Source organism: Ylistrum balloti, unplaced genomic scaffold (assembly GCF_031769215.1).
Source record: "Ylistrum balloti isolate Yb309-2 unplaced genomic scaffold, AGI_CSIRO_Ybal_v1 Utg370052, whole genome shotgun sequence".
NCBI classification, from domain to species: domain Eukaryota; kingdom Metazoa; phylum Mollusca; class Bivalvia; order Pectinida; family Pectinidae; genus Ylistrum; species Ylistrum balloti.
Window position 1 is genome coordinate 1085123 of NW_026782104.1, and position 23630 is coordinate 1108752.

General features: G+C 35.7%; 1 protein-coding gene across 1 annotated transcript in view; it reads left to right on the forward strand.

Annotated features, from left to right (window-relative positions):
- Nucleotides 1–730: 730 nt before the first annotated feature.
- The window catches only part of LOC132549290 (protein MCM10 homolog), a 31957-nt gene continuing 9057 nt past the window's right edge, over nt 731–23630 (forward strand). The window contains exons 1-16 of the mRNA XM_060213212.1: nt 731–757; nt 1249–1356; nt 1558–1659; nt 3491–3616; nt 4194–4565; nt 5160–5336; nt 6181–6312; nt 8486–8606; nt 9173–9335; nt 9648–9806; nt 13355–13482; nt 14110–14190; nt 14419–14517; nt 14866–15021; nt 15785–15864; nt 16262–16488. Of these exons, the coding sequence (XP_060069195.1) occupies nt 751–757; nt 1249–1356; nt 1558–1659; nt 3491–3616; nt 4194–4565; nt 5160–5336; nt 6181–6312; nt 8486–8606; nt 9173–9335; nt 9648–9806; nt 13355–13482; nt 14110–14190; nt 14419–14517; nt 14866–15021; nt 15785–15864; nt 16262–16488 (2238 nt within the window). The 5' untranslated portion in view covers nt 731–750. The remainder of the gene's footprint in view (nt 758–1248; nt 1357–1557; nt 1660–3490; nt 3617–4193; nt 4566–5159; nt 5337–6180; nt 6313–8485; nt 8607–9172; nt 9336–9647; nt 9807–13354; nt 13483–14109; nt 14191–14418; nt 14518–14865; nt 15022–15784; nt 15865–16261; nt 16489–23630) is intronic.

Genomic DNA, 23630 nt, shown 5'->3' on the forward strand with positions numbered 1-23630 from the left:
CAACAACAGAGCTGGAAGCAGCTGAAGTAAGCGTCGTCTTACTGTGTAATGTGTTGTTTATGTTGTAAGTATTAGTACGATTGCTGTGAACGTATGTCATATCCTAATTCAAGAATACTTCATTCATGATGGAAAATCGGATCTTTTAGTCTAGATGAATGTCAAGAATCGGTGATGATATAATTACTGTTCATTATTACTCGTGTAAAAGAAACAGGTCAACGAGGCTTTTACACAGTACCAAATACGGTCATTGTCACTCAGCTGTCCAGGGTATGCTTCTCTGATTCAGTTGGTAGACTGTGGATTGTCATACGTGAGACCAGGATTCAAATTCAGGTTTGACCACTTAGCAGGAATGTGTATTTTTCTGTCCTTTCACATTCACCCAGTGAAATCTCCGGGTTTGTTGGTATTTGGAGTCTCGGGATGGATTAAGTATATCTTGAAAAAAGGGAGGGAATAGTGGAAAGGGAGTGGGTCAGCATTCCTAGTGCATAGACTAGTGTTAAATATGACCTATCACACTCAGCTAGTCATGTATCACCATGCTGGAGACCTGGGTTCAACTCTGTCAGGGCACTTTGCACATACATATTAATTTGACTATCATACACCACAACCCACAAACTAATTTTACTTTTAAATTTTTGTTTCAGTTGATATGTGAATTTATGCACTAGAAAAGAGCGCTAAAGATTTCAAAGAAGAAAGACAAAAACTTCACAGCTGAAAGAATTGATCCATAGAATGGCAGGTTGGTATATAAATAAATAAGTATGATCAGCTGAAGTTTGATTTTTTTTTGTTGGAGGTAGGATAGACGAGATACATTGCAAGAAATCTACATATTTAGGTCTGATATATGATTATTTATTAAATAATATTTAACTATGATCAATCTCGAAGGAGATACAGATGACAGTCATTTACAGGATAGCTTGTTTCCTCGGCCACGGCAAGTGGATAGTGGGGAAATTTGGCATACTTACCCATTTTGTTTGCAGTTTCCTGGCTTTATCAAGCAGTGAACAATCAAGGTCCTTTTGGGGTGCTATCTCTTTGTAGTAGCTGTTTGCATCCTCATTGAACATAATATGGGAGGCCAGTTGCATATTATCTAGAACAATTAGGATAAAATGTCTTTACCAAGGACACAGCCATGACAGCATAGATCAGCACATTTCTTAGCTTCCATCAATGATAGTAGCAGTAATAAGTATGTGTACGAGTGTTTTGTATTTTCAGAAGAGGATTTAGATCTTGAAACACTAACATCATTGCTAGAAGATGATTCTGATGAAGAAGAAATCCAACAGAAGACAAATAAAGATAACCAACCTGACAAAGCTCAAGGTTAGAAGTAAATTAAAAGATTTTTTATCATGAATTCATTGTGTTTTAATGTATTTTAAAGTATTGATGACTATCAGAAAATGAAAATGGATATTGTGATAGCATGAAGATTTAACTTGTCATATATTAACAATACATCACAAAGAATACTACAAGCACAACTTGCTGCATCATTGAATTCCGTGTTTTTGTATCCAATAGATTCTGATGATGACTATGACATAACATCAATAGCAGCCTTTCTGGAAGATTCAGAAAGTGATGAAGATATCCCAAAAAGTGGAGAACCTGGCACAGAATGTGGTGAACCCAACAGAAAAAGTGAAGAACATGATATGCCAAAAGGTGCATTGATTTTCTGTGGTAAAATAGAAAATATGTGATAAATTATTTTTTCTGACCCTCTTTTACAGCGGAAATGAAAATATTGCTTTGACAATATTTTTTTTTCAGTTTGATGCTACACAGGAAAGCTGCAATATGTGTATAGAAAGAGGGAATAAGGTTCATAGTCAAAATTTATATTCAATTTAATCTATAATATACATAAATATCAGTCATGCATGTAAACACATTTTTAGGTCATCTGACCCGAAGGGTCCGATGACCTATAGTCATCATGCTTCGTCCGTCGTCGTCCGCCGTGCGCCGTCCGTAAACTTTTCATTCAAACGACTTCTTCTCAATAATTGGAAGGCCCAGGCAACTAATATTTGGCCTGTAGCTTGCTTTGATGAAGCCCTACCAAGTTTGTTAAAAAGAATGATCTTGACCTTCATTCAAGGTCACAGGGGTCAAATGTCTTAAAATCTTCAAACGACTTCTTCTCAATAACTGGAGGGCCCAGGCAACTAATATTTAGCCTGTAGCTTGCTTTGATGAAACCCTACCAAGTTTGTTCAAATGAATGACCTTGACCTTCATTCAAGGTCACAGGGGTCAAATGTCTTTAAATCTTCAAAGGACTTCTTCTCAGTAATCAAAAGGCCCAGGCAACTAAAATAAGGCCTGTAGCATGCTGGGATGAAGGACTACCAAGTTTGTTCAAATGAATGACCTTGACCCACTTTAAAGGTCACAGGGGTCAAATATGTTAAAATCTTTAAACAACTTCTTCTCAATAACCAAAAGGCTCAGATTGCTGATATTGTGCCTGTGGCATGCTGGGATGAAGGGCTATCAAGTTTGTTTAAATGAATGACCTTGAACAACTTTCAAGGTCACAGGGGTCAAATATGTCAAAATCTTTAAATAACTTCTTCTCAAATACTAGAAGGCCTAGGGGGCTAATACTTGGCCCATAGCATGCTGGCATGGAGCCCTACAAAGTTTGTTCAAATGAATGACCTTGGCCCACTTTCAAGGTCACAGGGGTCAAATATGTTAAAATATACAAAGGACTTCATCTTAATAAGCAAAAGTCTATGAGTGCCAATATTGGGTCTGTAGCATGCTGGGAGGAAAGGCTACCAAGTTTATTTAAATGAATGACCTTGAACAACTTTCAAGGTCGCAGGGGTCAAATATGTCAAAATCTTTAAATAACTTCTTCTCAAATACTAGAAGGCCTAGGGGGCTAATACTTGGCCCATAGCATGCTGGCATGGAGCCCTACAAAGTTTGTTCAAATGAATGACCTTGGCCCACTTTCAAGGTCACAGGGGTCAAATATGTTAAAATATACAAAGGACTTCATCTCAATAAGCAAAAGTCTATGAGTGCCGATATTGGGTCTGTAGCATGCTGGGAGGAAAGGCTACCAAGTTTATTCAAATGAATGACCTCAACCCACTTTCAAGGTCACAGGGGTCAAATATGTTAAAATATACAAACGACTTCTTCTCAACAAGCAAAAGTCCATGAGTGCTGATATTGGGCCTGTAAGATGCTTGGAGGAGAGGCTACCAAGTTTGTTCAAATGAATGACCTCAACCCACTTTCTAGGTTTGGCTTGCTTTTTGTCAGATGACCGTTAAGGCCCATGGGCCTCTTGTTGAACTGTACAATATATTCTGTCTTATCCTGTTAGAACTGTTCTTCCATGAAACTTTCATTCTATGATGAAGCCTCAGGTGTTTGGAGGTCATATTAATGATAATCACTGAACTGAAAATCATTGGACATATCTTTATAGATGAGACTGAGTCAGCTGAGGACATGGGAGAGGACACAGAGGAAAGGCAAACAACAATACAAGAGAACACAGGAGTCAATCCTACATCTCCTGTACAATCTGCTGACACTATTAATGCCTTACAGAGTAAGATATGTTTTAGTCTTTATGCCTACCTATGGAGGAACTTCTATTGCCTGTAGTGTATTAAATAGTTTGTTGTCATCAGATTCCTGACTTTATATCTTACAAATAATTACTCCGTTTGCAAATACAAATGCAAATTAAATTTCATTCAGCCTTACATGAGGTTTAGTAGATATGTACACTATTTCTGTGACAGGAATTGTGTATTGTTTGCCATACTTGTAGTGTCATAATTGTTAGTATTGAGTGTAAACATTGAAGTATGTTTAATGTATATACTCTGTGAGGTTTTCTCTGTTACTTTAAGTATATATTGTAATTGTGTAGGAAAACAAGATAGTTCATGTGAGATTACAATTTTTTTCAGTTAAGCAACCATCTCCATCTATCTTACCCCAAAAGTATAATTTGAAATCACTTTCATGTTATTTTGCAAGTAAATTATTTGTTTTAAAAAATCTTATTTTCCCATGCCATTTTTTAAAATTTATTTGGTTCAATTGTCAAAACCTGTGATATTTGGCAATTTATTTTATAATACAACAATTTTGTGATAGAATTTCTCTTTTTTCTCCAGGTCAGATATTAATGATGCAGAAACAGATGGAACAGATGCAGAATATGTTATTGCTGCAAAAGTCCCAGAGTAGCCAAGGGGGAACAACTCCAAACTCCAAAATGGCACATCATCAGCCCAAGTCTAAGTCAAGTCCTACAAATGATTTAACAAAAAAGACAACTCATTCATCTCATGCAGAAGGAAAACCTAAATCTAAAGAATCCAAATCAAGTTCTGAAAATAAACCTAAGAGATCTCCAATGTCTCTCCCAAACAAAGCACTTGGTTCAAAAGATTTCAGATCTCTCCAGTCACCACAGCATAAAGTTAATAAGAAATCTTCAACATCAGATGTCATCCATAAAGCCAAGCAAACCTCAAAGCAAGCAGGTATTTCCTTTTTGGTGTCAGAACTTTTTTTGATTACATTTTAGGCCACCTGATCACAGGTCATGGTAACATAGCTGTTGTTGGTCATGTGTTGTGTATTAACTTTTTTTGTGAACATTATAACTAGAGTGAACGGGAACTAATTTTGATAAAGCTTGATGTGCACTCTTACATGAATAAAAATCTCTCATGAGTTCGACAGTGGGACCCATTTTATTGTAATTTACAGAATTATGGCCCTTTAAAGTGTAATTACCTGTGGTAGGAACACAATAACTTCAGTAAGTAAAAAAAGATTTTGATAAAATTTGGTAAACATCCTTATATCACTAAGATTTGCAATGAGCTTGACAAAATGTTTGGTTGCGATTAGTCAGGTGACATTTTAGGCCCATGGGCCTCTTGATTATGATAAATTATGGTAAATTATCAACAACAGTGGAATAGATAGTATGATTAAGCCTATGACAGGTAAAGTATTGAAATGTCCCACCTCCAGTGATATTGAGCTACTGGTCTTCCTGATTTTGTTAGTTCCTGAAAATTCCTGACTTATTTTTGAGTAATGGATAAAACATTTGAGATTTTTTGTAGAATCCTCAGAGAAGGAACACAACCTGTTCTTTGACGAGTCTGAGGAAGCTCCAGTCCAGATCAAGGGAAAAACTTCATCCAATGAGAGTAAGGTGTCAGAGACACACACTCGGAAAGAGCAGGAAAAATCACTTTTTGGAGAAGACAGTGACAGTGACTGGGAAGGACTGGATGGAGGTGAGTGTGAACTCTTTCTAATGATGGGAATCAGTTGAAATTTCCTGATCAATCATAAGTTTTGTTTATCCTTATATTAGGTGCGATAGAATAAACCAGTTGTTTTTTTTGTTATTTTTTTCTACATTGCCTTATAAGAATATATTGTTACATATGAAGTTTCAAGTATTGTGTGACAATTAACAGTATTTGTTCATGTAACCATGTTAAATAGCTTTAATGCTTATTTTGTAATTCTGTGATACATGGAAATTGAAAGTGTAGAATTGACTTACCATTGAATGAGTATGCTATTCTGCATAGCTTGCAAATGGGTTTTCTTTATTTCAAAGTATCTCTAATTATCAGGTTTTAAGCTTACCTGCCTGAGCTAATGGAAATAGGTTAAAATTGAGTGGGTGTGCCCACTTCAAATGCAAGTGGTACACATATTAATGTATTTGATGAAATTGATAGTATTTCATATGGAGTAAGCAACAACCACAATCAAACGATGGATACTGGCAAAGTCGTCTATGTTATACTGATCAACTAAATATACATCATCATATTGGGCACTTCTAACAAAACTTGATTCTTTAATTTATTAATTAGTCAAACACCTCAAACAAGTGGACAACAATGGATAATACTTTAAATCACTTTAATTTTGTGAAATATCAGTGACTTACGGTGTATGTACCAATGTAAGTTTCCTATATTGGTCATTTAGTTGTTGGAGTTTACAATGTACAATTAAATCAGAATCTGTAGGGATACAATCCACATAACCCAACAAACGTGATTGTTGATCTTCTAAATAAAATTGTATCATACATTTCTGAAATTATCATTTTTGTTGTAGAAGAAAAAAGTAGATTAAGTGCTGAAGGAAATGAGCTGAGAAAACTTCTGCATCATGGTGAGAAAAGTCGGGTGTCAAATGCTACCAAACAGGATGTCGAGGAACTAAGAAAGAAAGCAGCAAAAACTTCATGTTAGTAGCAAGAGTTACCTCCCTTCAACCAACTTTCGTGTTCCAACATCATGGCGCCTTAATGAAAATTTCACACAAGGCTAGGGATAATCTTAGGTTGTTAGTTATTGATTGGATGGTATTTAACACTCTGGTTGTCTGTAAATGACTAGATGGTATTAAACACTCTAGGTTGTCTGTAATTGATTGGATGGTATTTAACACTTTAGGTTGTGTGTAATTGATTGGATGGTATTTAACACTTCAGGTTGTCTGTAATTGATTGGATGGTATTTAACACTCTAAGTTGTGTGTAATTGATTGGATGGTATTTAACACTCTAAGTTGTGTGTAATTGATTGGATGGTATTTAACACTCTAGGTTGTCTGTAATTGATTGGATGGTATTTAACACTCTAGGTTGTGTGTAATTGATTGGATGGTATTTAACACTTTAGGTTGTCTGTAATTGATTGGATGGTATTTAACACTCTGGGTTGTGTGTAATTGATTGGATGGTATTTAACACTTCAGGTTGTCTGTAATTGATTGGATGGTATTTAACACTCTAAGTTGTGTGTAATTGATTGGATGGTATTTAACACTCTAGATTGTCTGTAATTGATTGGATGGTATTTAACACTTCAGGTTGTCTGTAATTGATTGGATGGTATTTAACACTCTAAGTTGTGTGTAATTGATTGGATGGTATTTAACACTCTAAGTTGTGTGTAATTGATTGGATGGTATTTAACACTCTAGGTTGTCTGTAATTGATTGGATGGTATTTAACACTCTAGGTTGTGTGTAATTGATTGGATGGTATTTAACACTTTAGGTTGTCTGTAATTGATTGGATGGTATTTAACACTCTGGGTTGTGTGTAATTGATTGGATGGTATTTAACACTTCAGGTTGTCTGTAATTGATTGGATGGTATTTAACACTCTAAGTTGTGTGTAATTGATTGGATGGTATTTAACACTCTAGATTGTCTGTAATTGATTGGATGGTATTTAACACTCTAGGTTGTCTGTAATTGATTGGATGGTATTTAACACTCTGGGTTGTGTGTAATTGATTGGATGGTATTTAACACTTCAGGTTGTCTGTAATTGATTGAATGGTATTTAACACTCTGGGTTGTGTGTAATTGATTGGATGGTATTTAACACTCTGGGTTGTGTGTAATTGATTGGATGGTATTTAACACTTCAGGTTGTCTGTAATTGATTGGATGGTATTTAACACTTCAGGTTGTCTGTAATTGATTGGATGGTATTTAACACTTCAGGTTGTCTGTAATTGATTGGATGGTATTTAACACTCTAGGTTGTCTGTAATTGATTGGATGGTATTTAACACTTCAGGTTGTCTGTAATTGATTGGATGGTATTTAACACTCTAGATTGTCTGTAATTGATTGGATGGTATTTAACACTTCAGGTTGTCTGTAATTGATTGGATGGTATTTAACACTTCAGGTTGTCTGTAATTGATTGGATGGTATTTAACACTCTGGGTTGTGTGTAATTGATTGGATGGTATTTAACACTCTGGGTTGTGTGTAATTGATTGGATGGTATTTAACACTTCAGGTTGTCTGTAATTGATTGGATGGTATTTAACACTCTGGGTTGTGTGTAATTGATTGGATGGTATTTAACACTCTGGGTTGTGTGTAATTGATTGGATGGTATTTAACACTTCAGGTTGTCTGTAATTGATTGGATGGTATTTAACACTCTGGGTTGTGTGTAATTGATTGGATGGTATTTAACACTTCAGGTTGTCTGTAATTGATTGGATGGTATTTAACACTCTGGGTTGTGTGTAATTGATTGGATGGTATTTAACACTCTGGGTTGTGTGTAATTGATTGGATGGTATTTAACACTTCAGGTTGTCTGTAATTGATTGGATGGTATTTAACACTCTGGGTTGTGTGTAATTGATTGGATTGTAATTCATATTTCTAATATGTTTTGATTTTAATCTATCCAACCATAATCTCCATGATGAAGTTTTGATTAGACTTTCAGCTTCATTTCAGAGTAGATGCTCTCTAGTTATTTACTTTTACAAGTTTTCTGGTTCTCAGGAAGAGGCATGCAGTATTAATTAGCCTTTGACTTTAGCGTGTATTTTCATTTGATAGGAAATTCAATGGTTATGTTTTACCTTTTTATTGAAGGGAAGGACCTCAGCCACCAACAGTCTCCAGTTCAAAGTAAGCTAGGAACATCAAATAAAGGGACCTGTAAAGAGAATGACCAGCCTTCTGTTACTGACCCTTTCTCTGGTATACGTATTATGTAAGTGTGTTTCACTGATAACACTTTGCTGCCCCAGATACTAGAAAAGTTATTTTTTATATGAAATGTTAACTAAAAATGCTGTAAATAAACTTGCGATGTAACTGAAAATCTTTTAGTATGAAATTATTTTTATGGTTTCTCTACAACATGAAATTGAGTTCTGTCAAAAGATTTTGGTGTCAAATAAAGACATTGATTTGATAACAAAGACTAATTTCAACTTGGTGCATGTTGTTAACCCTACCTTCAAATTACCTCATGTTGTGGTTGTGATCTCAGACTTTCAACACTTCACGATAGTTACTAATACTAAATGTGTCACATCATTATTTGAGCACAAAGTACTCCATATAATCCTGTTTTTTGTACAAAAACTCACTTAGAAGTCACTTGTCAGTTACTCTCTTGCAAATTTGTATAAACTTACATTAGTCATATTGTCTTGTTAGGTCATTAAAGTAGCTAGAAGATTCTAATCTGGGATTCCATTTAGACAGCTCACCAAAACTAATTCTTTACGAGCTGTAAGGAGAAAATAATAATGGTCTTAAATTTCTTTACAGAAATCCTAAAGTGTCATCTATAGATATGAAATACAAAATGGCTGACCGTACATTGGTGAAAGTGTCACGTATAGCTAGTCAAATTGGCACTAGTAAACTACAGGGAAACTGGGTAACCATAGCAGTAGTGGTCAGTAAGACTGAGCCACGCACATCAGCTGCGGTAAGTCATTGGTAAATAGTAGGTCACTTATAATAAGTTGTAGAGCCACGCACATCAGCTGTGAGAAGTCATTCGTAAATAGGTCACTTATGATAAATCATAGAGCCACATACATCACCTGGGATAAGTCACTGTTGACACATTTAAAGATAAAGAGTAGTAATGAATTAACATGAACACTGAAATAATTGTTAATATCATGTTTATTATTAATCTTTTAGATATCTAAGGGCAATAACTCTTAAAAGTAACAGATCATTATTTGTAAAACAACATGTAACCTTAACGATAAATGCTGTATTGTTTCTCCAGGGTAAGACATACTGTATTTGGAAGCTGAGTGACCTAGAAGACTGTGATAAGACTGTCAGTTTCTTCCTGTTTGGTGAGGTGTACAAGCAGCACTGGAAAAACTGTGTAGGAACAGTAGCGGGCATCCTTAATCCAAACATAATGGACAAAGCAGAGAAGGTACAGTAACCTGAGAAGATTCTACTTTACTGTGTAGACTGTGAAATGATATTGTGACAACATAGAGACAGTACATAAAGTTCTTCTTTACTGTGTAGCCTGTGAAATTATATTGTGACAACATAGAGACAGTACATAAAGTTCTTCTTTACTGTGCAGACTGTGAAATTATATTGTGACAACATAGAGATAGTTTAGAAACTTCAGCTTTACTGTGTAGACTGTGAAATTATATTGTGACAACATAGAGACAGTACATAAAGTTCTTCTTTACTGTGTAGACTGTGAAATTATATTGTGACAACATAGAGACAGTACATCAAGTTCTTCTTTACTGTGTAGACTGTGAAATGATATTGTGACAACATAGAGACAGTACATAAAGTTCTTCTTTACTGTGTAGACTGTGAAATTATATTGTGACAACATAGAGACAGTACATAAAGTTCTTCTTTACTGTGTAGCCTGTGAAATTATATTGTGACAACATAGAGACAGTACATAAAGTTCTTCTTTACTGTGTAGACTGTGAAATTATATTGTGACAACATAGAGATAGTTTAGAAACTTCAGCTTTACTGTGTAGACTGTGAAATTATATTGTGACAACATAGAGACAGTTTAAAAACTTCAACTTTACTGTGTAGACTGTGAAATTATATTGTGACAACATGGAGACAAAACAAAAAGTTCTTCTTTACTGTGTAGCCTGTTTAAATTACATTGTGACAATATAGAGACAGTTTAAAAACTTCTGCTTTACTGTGTAGCCTGTGAAATTATATTATGACAACATATAGACAGTTTAAAAAATTCTGCTTTACTGTGTAGCCTAAGAAATTATATTGTGACATTATAGAGACAGTTTAGAAACTTCAGCTTTACTGTGCAGACTGTGAAATTATATTATGACTATAACATAGAGATAGTTTAAAAACTTTTGTTTTACTGTATGGACTGTGAAATCATATTGTGACAAGATAGAGTACAAAAGGTTCTGCATTACTGTGCAGTCTGTGGCTTTAAGTTGGGATATTTTCTGTGATTTTATGTGATTAATTGTGTTAAAATGTTGAAAATTAAGGTATTCATGCTATTACAACAAATTCATTTGTAATCACTTGATTCCTTTCTGTTGTCTTTGTGACTCCTCCTAAACTCTTTGAAGTAGTAAATGAAACTTGGTACAAAGGAAGGTCACAATGTGTAGATGTGCATATTGCAAGGGGAATGAATGCTTTTCATAATTTTTTTACAAGAGTTATGGCCCTTGGATTTAATTTCCTATGCAAAATACCTTGTCTTTGCAAATCCTCCTGGACTCTTTGGAGGATTTTAATTGAACTTGGTACATAGAAAGACCACAATGTGTAGATGTTTTTCATAGGAATAATGGCCTTTGGACTTCTTCTTATGAAAAATGCCTTCGTGTTGGGTGGGTCGACATTAGAAATTGGGTCCATCCATTGTGAAGATCAGTAAACTTCTGTTTATGGCTCCAAACTAGATCTTTTGCCAATTAAACCATCCATGTAGATGTATGTCTGCAAACTACCAATCTGACCACTATTCAGTGGCAATTAAAAGTTTAATTTGAGGTAATAGTGCCAATGATTTTCCGTGGATGGAATTGTGGAATCAGCTTTCTGAGATGGAATTTTGGTTTTTGAAAAACAAGAATCCAAGTTGGAACAAATGCCATATATTCGTATAGAATTTGACTGAAATTTTGAATGCTTTTAATTATAATCCCAATTCCTGTGCTCATTTTCATTAATTTATGGCATAACAAGTAAATTGTTTGAACCGTGCTTCAGAAACTTTTAAGACATCCCGCAACGGACTGGTATACGTTGGTAACCAAAGTCACATGGTTAGTGCATTAACACATCATGGCTGACCATGGCGATACGCCGAGCTTTTCGGGTGTGAAAAAACGTAGGCTTCATCCTATTAAAAAAGTCAATACAAAGTCTAGGGCTTCACAGTTCCCAGACGACCTCTATGAAGACAGAAACGTTTTATTTTGCAAATTTTCCAGCACAGCATTGATTTTACTAGAGCTGACACGGTCAAGGATCATATAAAATCCAAGGAACATGCTGAGAGAAAAAAGTCGGCTGGCTCTAGTCAAACAAAACTTAAACAAACCACATCTGTCGGCAAATTGAATCGGATGAATTTGTTTTAGATTTCTTGAAAATGTGTACTCTGGCTGATATTCCCGTTGACAAAATAGAACATTTCCTGGTAAAGAAATACTACCTAGCTAATAGTAACTGCTGAAAAACACGGTGTTGATTTTGTTCTGTTATTGTACTACTTAGTACCAAAATTTGAGGAAACATTGCTAAATTTTCACATAACATATCTTGATTATCTGCAGACTGCCAGTAACATAACATGTGGTGATTATCTGCAGACTGCCAGTAACATAACATGTGTTGATTATCTGCAGACTGCCAGTAACATAACATGTGTTGATTATCTGCAGACTGCCAGTAACATAACATGTGTTGATTATCTGCAGACTGCCAGTAACATAACATGTGGTGATTATCTGCAGACTGCCAGTAACATAACATGTGGTGATTATCTGCAGACTGCCAGTAACATAACATGTGTTGATTATCTGTAGACTGCCAGTAACATAACATGTTGTGATTATCTGCAGACTGCCAGTAACATAACATGTGTTGATTATCTGCAGACTGCCAGTAACATAACATGTGTTGATTATCTGCAGACTGCCAGTCTGCCACTTGTGAATTAATTATCTCAATCCATATTTGTTTTAATACTACTGCTGCAATATATTTTGCGTATTCTAGTCGGAAAACTAGTCTGAGATATCATATTCCCAGATAGTTCATGAGTTCAATTATTCCAGTCAGGAAAATTTCAATTATCAAGTCAAAACGGAATTCATGAAAATATGAAACGGAATTGGTGCAAATTTGAAACAGAATATGATTGGCCCTATGGTACATATATCTTTCTTTTGTATGCAGATTAAATGTAATGAATGTCTATTTGAAAATAATTATTTTTGAAAAATTTTGCTCCCAATGGGGGCATTCCTGGCACACCAATACATCTTGTTTAAAACAACTGCTCCTTCACAACCACTGATTGGATTTCAACCCCCTCCTCTCTGAACCCCTTTGTGCAGAAGGGCACAGACTAATGGGGGAAAATAGCTATCAATCTACATGATACTTTTTCTTTCGTTTTGTTGAAGCAAGTGAGTGATACAAGCCCTATTGGCCTCTTGTATCTTTCAAATATGTTATTCTCTTTTTGTTTATACTTAGTAAAAGACAAAGTAAGATAGCCTTTATTCAATCAATGTTGACACTATCTCCTACATTCTGTGTCCTTGGTTGTCTTTTCCAGCATAATTAGGGACCAGTAAAGAACATATCAGTTCAGATTCAGGAAAGCTTTCTTAGAATAGGCCTATTGATCTGAGCACACTTTAAGTACATTATCTATATCATATCTGAAAGGATTGGAAATGTAAATTAGGAAGTGATTTGTTTTGACAGGTTCAGCAGGATGTGGCGTTTACTGTGAATCACCCCCAACAGCTGCTGGTGATGGGCCTTTCTAAAGACCTTGGGCGCTGTACAGGGGTCAGCAAAGCTGGCAAACCTTGTACTAAGTTTACTAACAAGTAAGACTGCTTTCATGCTGTTAACATGGATAGTTTGATATTCCCTGTTCTGTCAAAACAGTCAAAACTTCAAAAATCATCTTCTCCATACCCAAATATGGTAGAATCAAATACTCTTCATGGGGGGAAAGGCCTGCAGATGCTTTACCAAAATTATAAATTTCATGACACCAAGGTCACACATTTCCCCCTGGGGAGGGGGTAAAATTTAATCTTTTTCTTCTTCTCAATACACTAGTAAGATAGAACCAAATACTCATATTAGATGAAAGTGTCTTAGGATGCTTCACCCAAATTGTACAGTCCCATGGTCTTACATTTCCCCCTTGGGAAGGAATAAAGTTAACTACAATTTATGTAGGTAAATTACATTTTTACGCAGAATTTCTTCTATTAGTTTTAGAATTATAAGTGTAAGATGACAGATTGATGATATGCGTACATTGATCCTGGGTGTTACCAAGGGGCTGGCGGGCTTGGTAGAAACAGGTTAAATTGGCTCAAATTTTCTTGTCTGATATAACAGGTATCTGTACAGGTGTGTCTCTTAACTCCAATAGTACACTTGACATATTTTGAATTTGACTAGGTAATTTGTTATGTCTGTTGGCACTCCTGTTTTTACAGACAGCATGGTGACAGGTGTACATACCATGTACAGTCTGCCTATAAGAAAACTTCATCATACCGCACTGAGCTTCAAGGCAGGTAAGTAACACAATATTTATAGCTAATGGTATTTCCTGGAATATTTCAAATTATAAACTTGCTGTGCAGTGTGATTTTAAATATGAAATTAAATCATTTATATATAAATCTGCTTCTGATATTTACTTTTCTTTATTGGTAAATTTATATATATTTCATTTTGTGACAGTTTTTCTTAGCAATCAAATGTACAGGTATAACATATTAAACAAATGGCATCTCTATCAGTATCACAGGTGTGACACCGAAAGCTCATGCGTCGGGGCAGAACAAGAAAAAGTCGAGTTCCTTTTTCTTTTATCAAGGAGAAACATTCACAGATCTGAGGTATTATTTTACTTTGTCTGTAGAATACTGTTGTTTTAACATCACATTTATATTACTGTGGTAATTAAAGGTTTATACCAATACTGTTAATAAATATCCTAAACCAGCACTCCAGCTTTTGTTTACAGGTGTCTCCCATATAGACTTATTGATTTAATGATGTGAATGAAAGGAGGCGTTACAAGAATTTTAATGTTTTTCTTTAAATATTTACAGGTTTTTTTTCAAAACAGGTTTAACATATTTACCATAATTACACTGAGGCACAGAGAAGAGTGCTTTATATTTTAATTTACCAGAAGCACAATTTGAAATTGAAATTTAAATTTAAAAATTATGTTATTTCAGGCCTCCAGCCAATAAAAAGGACAAGGTAACACTGGGTAAACTGTCCGAGAAACAGGCTCTACAAGATAAAGGGAAGGTGACCACTATGTCACTCCACAAACTGGAGCCAGGGGATCAGAAACTCCTCAAGGATCTCAAGGACAAAAAAAATGAATTGTAAGGGTGATATAAATAGACAAAAATTACCTCCCCTTGTTGTGTTTAACGTAAATTGATACAAACCATGTGAATATGGAAATATTTTGTCTCTTTGGAAGGGAACAATTCTCTCTCTTAGCATATAACTAGTTAATCAGCATTTCTGAATTAGATTCCTGAAGAATGCCTTGAAATAGGTAATGACCTTAATGAGACCCAAGAGGTATCGAAAGGATTTAGTTACTTGGCTGAACAAGCATAAATTTTACCCCTGCATAGCACATTTCTTTCATGGAGGGAAAGTATGTAACACTGGTAAATGTTAGTAGTAATATACTGCTTGGCAAAAGAGACTTTCCCTTCATCTTGATTGGTTGAGTAGTAAACCAGAGGTCATGGGTTTGAATCTTAGAAGAGGCGTTGAAATGAAGAAAAAAGAATGATTACATATTATCCTTCTTAACAATAACAGCAACAAAGATAAGATTGCAGAAATATTATATTGTTTTGGTTAATGCCTGATAAGAATGCTTTATGTACACCTGGCTATATTTATCAAACTATTTCATGAAGATAGAAAGTAATACCTTTAAAATACCTATATAAGAATTGGCAAGTCTTGATATAGAAAAACTCCTTATTTAGCGAGGATATAATACAGCATATAATCAATAACAGAATCTAAATCCAGCTTGTTTTATGGTATATTTTGTGTAGTTATTTCAGTATGGACATGCTTACCACACCCACAGTTATTGTATATTTTGTGTAATCATTTCAGTATGGACATGCTTACCACACCCACAGTTGGGTCCTTGAACTTTGTAAAACACTTAGTAAAAGAGGAGAAGTTTGAAAAAGGTAAGATTTTACTGTTTCTTAAAAATTTTGTTTATTTTTCTGTAGTGATTTTTATCTGGACACCTTTATCTGATTGAGAAATATGTTATGAGAGAAGATGAAACACGCTGATATCGGGGTATTTATCTACATGTGGCTCCATGTATTTGTGATGAAGAAGATACTTATTTGATAGTGCAAGCGAGACATTTTGAACCCAATGTTTTTACGATCGCAGTGAATTTGAGCAGCTCTATATTTTTTTAAGAAAATATACATATTGATATACTGAAATTACAACAACAAAATACTTACAAATATTCCCAACTCCTTTCAGGTACAAATGTAAAAGTTAAAAGGTCAATGTATTGCTCTTTGATAATTTTGAATATATAACTTGAAAGTTCCATGCTTTCAGATACTGGGAAAAAAGGGGTGGTTCAGTCCATCACTCCCAAGGAACTGCTGAAACAGCACAGGTTAGCCACACAGGAAAGGAAGCGACAACTGGTCCAGAGGCACTCCCTCAACCCCCTAGAATCTGTTCCCACTCTGGGCAAGGGCTTCTCTCCAGGTAGTGAAATATCACTAGAAGTTCAATTTCCTCGAGGAAAACCTGTTGGAGTCACCATGGACTTTGCAAAGGTAGGTTTAACCTGTTTTTGACTCGAGAGTATCTGTTTAGTCACTGTTAAATAATTGTTATATTATCTGATAAGTGAAGGTAAGTCCTGGTAAAGAAGATGGTTTTCGTGTGACTGGAAAAGATGCACTAACTTTTTACGGCTTCTCATTGGACATTTTAACTCTGCAAGCTGTAAGTCATAACTTAGAAAATGCTTGCTTGGAATAAAATATTTATCGTTCGTGACTTAACCATGCTTCATTGGAAGATAAATGTTTGGTATAGCATCTAGGAAATGTTTCATGGAAGAAGATTTAATATTTTATCAGGACTGTTGAGCTGACATATCGTGGTGGAAGACATGATTTTGTCACCATTTCTTTCACCATGTGTTGTAAATGGTGACATGTAATGTGTTTAGCCAACTTGTCTCCAAAAACACTTGTACAGTATAAAGTTATAACTGTATTATTTTTGAAAATTTGTTTGGAATTTTTTGGATTCAAGCAGACAAATTGTTGTTACTTTGTCTTTCAATGACGTAGGAGGAGAACAGAGACTTCTTTCATCAACATCCACAGCCAATGTTAGGTAGTGATGTTAAAATGACTTTCTCCAAATTGTGGGGTTTCCATAGAAATATTAGATTTCTCCATATGAGTATGGATGTCAGAAATGCCACACATATGAATCTTAAAGGACTAATATTTTTAAAAATGTCTAAAATAAAATATGCCTTCATTGTGGCTGTCAACTGTATCTTGTAGAAAAGGGGGGACAATGGTTTCTTAATAGCTAAAATCCCTACTAGCATATTTGTTTACCACAACAGTGTTTTTTTTGGGGTGGGAGTGGGGCCTTTTGGGGCCGATAATTAGTCCCATTCCCATTTGAAATTACATTTCATTTCATATCTTCCCAAAATTTTCAATATACTCCTGAAAATTTCCTTCCAAATTCACCAATTATCATCTAGCATTGATTCTGGAATGCTGCCACTCAGTATTACTACATATACTTCTCTTTATCATTTGGTCAGCCAATCTTTTTGACGACAAAGTTTTCTTTTATCAAACAAACCTACTTTGAGTCTTAATTTATTAAGATTTCCGAGTTACAAGAGTAACGCTTTACTGATATTCCTAATAAGAAATGCCCTAGTTTTATTGAGTTTACTGCGGATTTAAAAACTTGCTGGAAAAGATGCTATGTGTATATGTTCTACATTCCGAAGGATTCATTTTTCATATAGGGTGTCTCTGTGTCTTTCAAATCCTGGAATCAACACTGCTACCATTCAGATATAATGCATGCTTTCTTTGAGAATCCCTGGGAAATGGCAAACGAGAAATGTTTATAAGTAAAAATAATAGCCTAAGTGTAGATTTATATATGATGTGTCTACTACATGTATATCATTCTCTAAGGTCAGCCATTTTAAGGAATACATAATTTCATTTTATATATAGAATGCTTTTATAAAGTAATCTTCTGAACTTTTGAGGTTTTTGTCTCAGTCAACAAACACTCCTGTCAACTGTTAACCTACAGTTTTCACCTCTCACAGTCTCAGTCAACACTCCTGTCAACTGTTAACCTCCAGTTTTCCCCTCTCACAGTCTCAGTCAACACTCCTGTCAACTGTTAACCTCCAGTTTTCCCCTCTCACAGTCTCAGTCAACACTCCTGTCAACTGTTAACCTACAGTTTTCACCTCTCACAGTCTCAGTCAACACTCCTGTCAACTGTTAACCTACAGTTTTCACCCCTCACAGTCTCTGTCAACACTCCTGTCAACTGTTAACCTACAGTTTTCACCTCTCACAGTCTCAGTCAACACTCCTGTCAACTGTTAACCTACAGTGTTCACCTCTCACAGTCTCAGTCAACACTCCTGTCAACTGTTAACCTACAGTTTTCCCCTCTCACAGTCTCAGTCAGCACTCCTGTCAACTGTTAACCTACAGTTTCCCCTCTCACAGTCTCAGTCAACACTCCTGTCAACTGTTAACCTACAGTTTTCCCCTCTCACAGTCTCAGTCAACACTCCTGTCAACTGTTAACCTACAGTTTTCCCCTCTCACAGTCTCAGTCAACACTCCTGTCAACTGTTAACCTACAGTTTTCCCCTCTCACAGTCTCAGTCAACACTCCTGTCAACTGTTAACCTACAGTTTTCCCCTCTCACAGTCTCAGTCAACACTCCTGTCAACTGTTAATCTACAGTTTTCCCCTCTCACAGTCTCAGTCAACACTCCTGTCAACTGTTAACCTTCAGTTTTCCCCTCTCACAGTCTCAGCCAACACTCCTGTCAACTGTTAACCTACAGTTTTCACCTCTCACAGTCTCAGCCAACACTCCTGTCAACTGCTAACCTACAGTTTTCCCCTCTCACAGTCTCAGTCAACACTCCTGTCAACTGTTAACCTACAGTTTTCCCCTCTCACAGTCTCAGTCAACACTCCTGTCAACTGTTAACCTACAGTTTTCCCCTCTCACAGTCTCAGTCAACACTCCTGTCAACTGTTAACCTACAGTTTTCCCCTCTCACAGTCTCAGTCAACACTCCTGTCAACTGTTAACCTACAGTTTTCCCCTCTCACAGTCTCAGTCAACACTCCTGTCAACTGTTAACCTACAGTTTTCCCCTCTCACAGTCTCAGTCAACACTCCTGTCAACTGTTAACCTTCAGTTTTCCCCTCTCACAGTCTCAGTCAACATTCCTGTCAACTGTTAACCTACAGTTTCCCCCTCTCACAGATTTTTCAAGGTCACAAGTTTCAAATATGTCAATATCTTTAAACAATTTCTTTGAAATAACCTAAAGGCTTAGGGTGCTTATATTGGGCCTGTGGCATGCTTTGATGAAGGGTTACCAATTTTGTTCATGTGATTAACCTTTGATTTGCGATTAAGGTCGCAGGTGTCAAATGTGTTAAAAACTTCACATGACTTTTTCTTGATAAGAAAGGCTGTTGATATTGGTTCTTTAACATAGGTGGATGAAGGACTACCAAATCTATTATAATGATTCACATTCACTTATATCCAAGGTCTCTTGGGTCAAATGAGGTCTTAAAATGTCTTTCAATAAGCAATAGGTCTGGAGTAATGGCATTTGTGTATGTAAAGAATAAGATTTCAAGTTTGCAGAAAATGTTTTTATGAACCAGAAATGTCTTCTTTGTAAACTGTAGAGCAATTGAACAATTTTTTAAGCCTATTTTGCTTCTTGCATTTATTGGTCTTTATAGTCAGATGACTGTTAAGACTGATTGGCCTCTTGTTCTATTTTTTTTTCAATTTTATCACATTTGGAATGTGTTTCCTGAAGGGAGAGTCATGCTAAAACATCTTGGCTTTGTGAAACCATGTAGTCAGTAACTATTTGATTTTTTCCCCCCAATTTTAGCTCACTTTGTCCAATGGGCTTCCGTTTTCCATCTGTCAACATATTCTACAAATTGCTACTAGTCATGAACGACTGAGCAGATTTTGACCAAAGTTTGTCAGAAGCATTCCAGGAGGAAGGGGAATATATGTTGTATAAATGGTGAGTGCCAGCCCCCAGGGGTGGGAGGGGCTTGGCCCAATAGGTGAAAAGAAGTTAGTTCTTTAAAATTCTACTCCTCCTGTAGGTATGATTGGATTATGGCCAAATTTGGTCTCCAGCATTGTTGTGGGTAGGGGAATCAATTTTGTATAAATGGTGGGTCTCAGTCTCCTAGGGCAAGAGGAACATGGCCCAATAGGGGAAAAGAAGCAAGTTCTTAAAAATTCTTCTCTGGTAGCATAAGTGGATTTATCCAAATTTGGTCTGAAGCATGGCTTGGGGAAGGGGAATCAATTTTGTATAGACGTAAGGTTAGGGCTCCCGGGTCATAAGGGGCATTACTCAATAGGCGAAATAGAGTAAATTCTTTAAAATCCTACTCTTCCTGTAGCAATGAATGGAATTGCCCAAATTCTTGGGTGAATGTGTAAAATTGTATGATGGTAAGGTCTCGACCCCCAAGGACAGGTGGGGTGGGGCCCAAAAGGGGAAATAGAGTAATTTTTTTTAAAATCCTACTCTTCCTGTAGAAACTGTTTTCAGTATCAATGGTTCATTCACCATCCCCCTGTCTCCTGGGATGGGGACCCAATAGGGTTATTATAAGTTCTTAAATAACTTTCTTCTGTTTAAAGATATTTTCCAAGTTTGGTCTGAAGCAATTTTTATTAATAGTGAATCTGACTTCTGTTTGACAATAAGACTGGGACCTAATGAGAAAATCATATCAGAAATTACTGATCATATTTGAAATTCTTTATTAAATGGCTGAATAACTAGATTAGCCAGATGAACAATACATGCCCCTTTGGCCTCTTGTTTTTGTTTGTGGATCTTTCTTTTGCTGGTATCAAGTTGCTGGCTGCTGATTATTTAGACTTCACCGTGTTAAATGTCAAATGAATGGCATAAGAATCTTGGTCATTAAAGTACTTAAAGTGTCATTCAGGTGGCTGGCTAAACTAGATGTGTTTAGAAGACACTAGCAGTTAGATCTGTTGAGTGAAATGAAAATCTGGATCGTTTTGTTGTATCCTTTTATTTCTTGTTTAGCCAATTTACATTTTAATTGAAGGGATTTTACAATAAATCTAAAAGAAAAATACATTAACGCCCCCTGTCACCTGTTACCTTCACTCTACATCCATCACCTATTATCTTCGCTCACTACCCCTGTCACCTGTGTACTTCAGTTAACACACATTGCCTGTTAAATTCACTTGCTACCCCTGTCACCCATTAACTTTGTTCCCCCATTTAACTATACTTAACAGTGCTTGCCATCTCTTAAGTCAACATCCCATCACCAATTAACTTAACTCAACACCCTCTGTCACCCATGTACTTCATTCAACACCCCTATCGCCCATTAATTCATTTAGCACCCGTCACCCATTAACTTCACTCACTATCCTTGTAACCTGTTAATTGACTCAACACCACTGTCATCCATTAATTATGTATGTTTGTTGGTAAGTCCTCACACTTTTAAAACTAAAGTCCACCTATTTATAAGGCCAAAATACTGCTGTCAGCAATGAAATTGTTTAAGTCCAGTTTTATCAGACTGCTGTTATATTAGCACTATGTCCATGGTCCGTCATCCACCTGTACATAAAATAATTTTTGTGATTTTGTTTTTTCTTTTTCTTGATAAGTGTTGATTGGATCTCTGCCAAATTTCATATATAGGTTGCTGTTGGTGCCTAGTTGTGCCCATATGATTTGTGACTGATCAGAAAAAGAGAATGGCAGATAGGTGGCTTTCAATTTTGACAATGAAAGTTTTGTTATCACTATTTCTTGAGAATTACTGGATGGATCTTTCGTAAATTTCATATGTAGATTCCTCTTGGTCCCTAGTTGTGCACTTTTGATTTTGTGACTGATCAGAAAAACAAGAAGGCAAACAGGCGACCATTTTGGATTTGGCAGTTAAAGATTATTGTTCCTATTTCTTCAGGGAATTTTTTAATTTCCTATGATTTAGAGTGAAAAAGGAGGAAAGAACAGAAGAAGGAAAAAGATCCAACTTTTAAAGACCAAATCTCTGATCTTGTTGGTTTTGTTTTGTTTTTTCTTAAAGTTTATTCACCAGGTGAATATGTTACATTTCTTGCCATTTAGGTTACTTAAAGAAAACTTATAACGAAAATGTTCCATATGTATGTGATTTATACCAGTAGTACAAACACTTTGAGCTGACACAACTTATTATTCTGACATATAAACAGCCATCTTTCCCCCATTCATACTTTATGATAGTGATATATGTATTGAATCTGCTTAGGTTGTGATGTATCCATTGTAGCCGTATTATAGTGTACACTATGCCTGTGGTGACCTGTTGGGGCATCCCATTATGGAAGCTCAGATTGGACATCTGTAGACATGTAGACAATACTGGACACTACAGTACAGTGGTAGAGCCATTGAATTTTTACCATGTAGGCATATATCTTTGATAAAACATATTAGTTGTTCTTTTATTTTTATATCTAATAATAGTCAGTGTTGGTCTGAAGCTTTTATTGTTATCTTTTGGATTGTGGTTTGATCCTTTGAGAACATTTTTTCCCCAAGGATGCCTCTATCATATTTGTTCAGCAGGTTGCTTGAAGCGGTGTAGCCAATATTCCAGCAATGATTTAATTAGCAGTGTACTGTTAGTGGTATATAATGATATAGAACTCCTACACATTAATTTGTGAGCTGTGTTCCGCTCCTGTCGTATGTCCCAATATCAACAATAAACATCAAGTTTACATTGCCGTTAAATTATCTTGATATCTTCCGAGGAATGATTGACGGTCGCATTGCTGTACAATTACCACTGTGTTTTGATTGGACATAGCAGTCAAACATCAGAGAGTAATATATATAATTAGGTCTCTTCATTCATAAAGTCATGAAAGTGATTTTATGAATGGGAAACTAGTGCTCACTTTACATCATTGTGACTTTTGGTTCCCAGGCCACTTTGTGAATCAATATTTTCCTGTTTCTGCTGGCTTGTCAGATAGAAAATATCTGACAGTGTGTGACATTTATTGCTATAACCAGGCCTGTTAGTCCAATCAAGCCCTTACCAGGAAGTTTTAGTTGTGCAGAAAGTATTTTGAGTAAAAAGATTCTTTAATATGAGAAGGGAGTGGAGTCTGGAATATAAAATGGATATTTAGTGACCGTCCTGATATTGTACATTTGATCTATATTTAGACCTTAGTGTGATGCATTCCTAATAAATCAAATGAAATTGTCATACAGGAATAAGGAAACAACTAGTCATTACTGTCTGGAAGTAAAACACCTTAAAAATGAAGACATTTCCTAACCGACAGAAATACATCTTTATTTAAATGGTTGCTGATATCACTGTCTCCCAACTATTCCAGAATGATCAATATAAACAAGAATCAGGGGCTTTTGACGGACTTAGTTTTGGTTTGCGATTCATAACGAAGGAACTTCCATATATTTTACGACTTAATCTTTATCTTACCATAGGCATTACATGGTTTTGCAGAAAAATTAATCCACAAAAAAAAACACGGAAAAATCTTAGAAGATTATTATCGGGATGCCATGTTTGATTTTTCGGTTATAA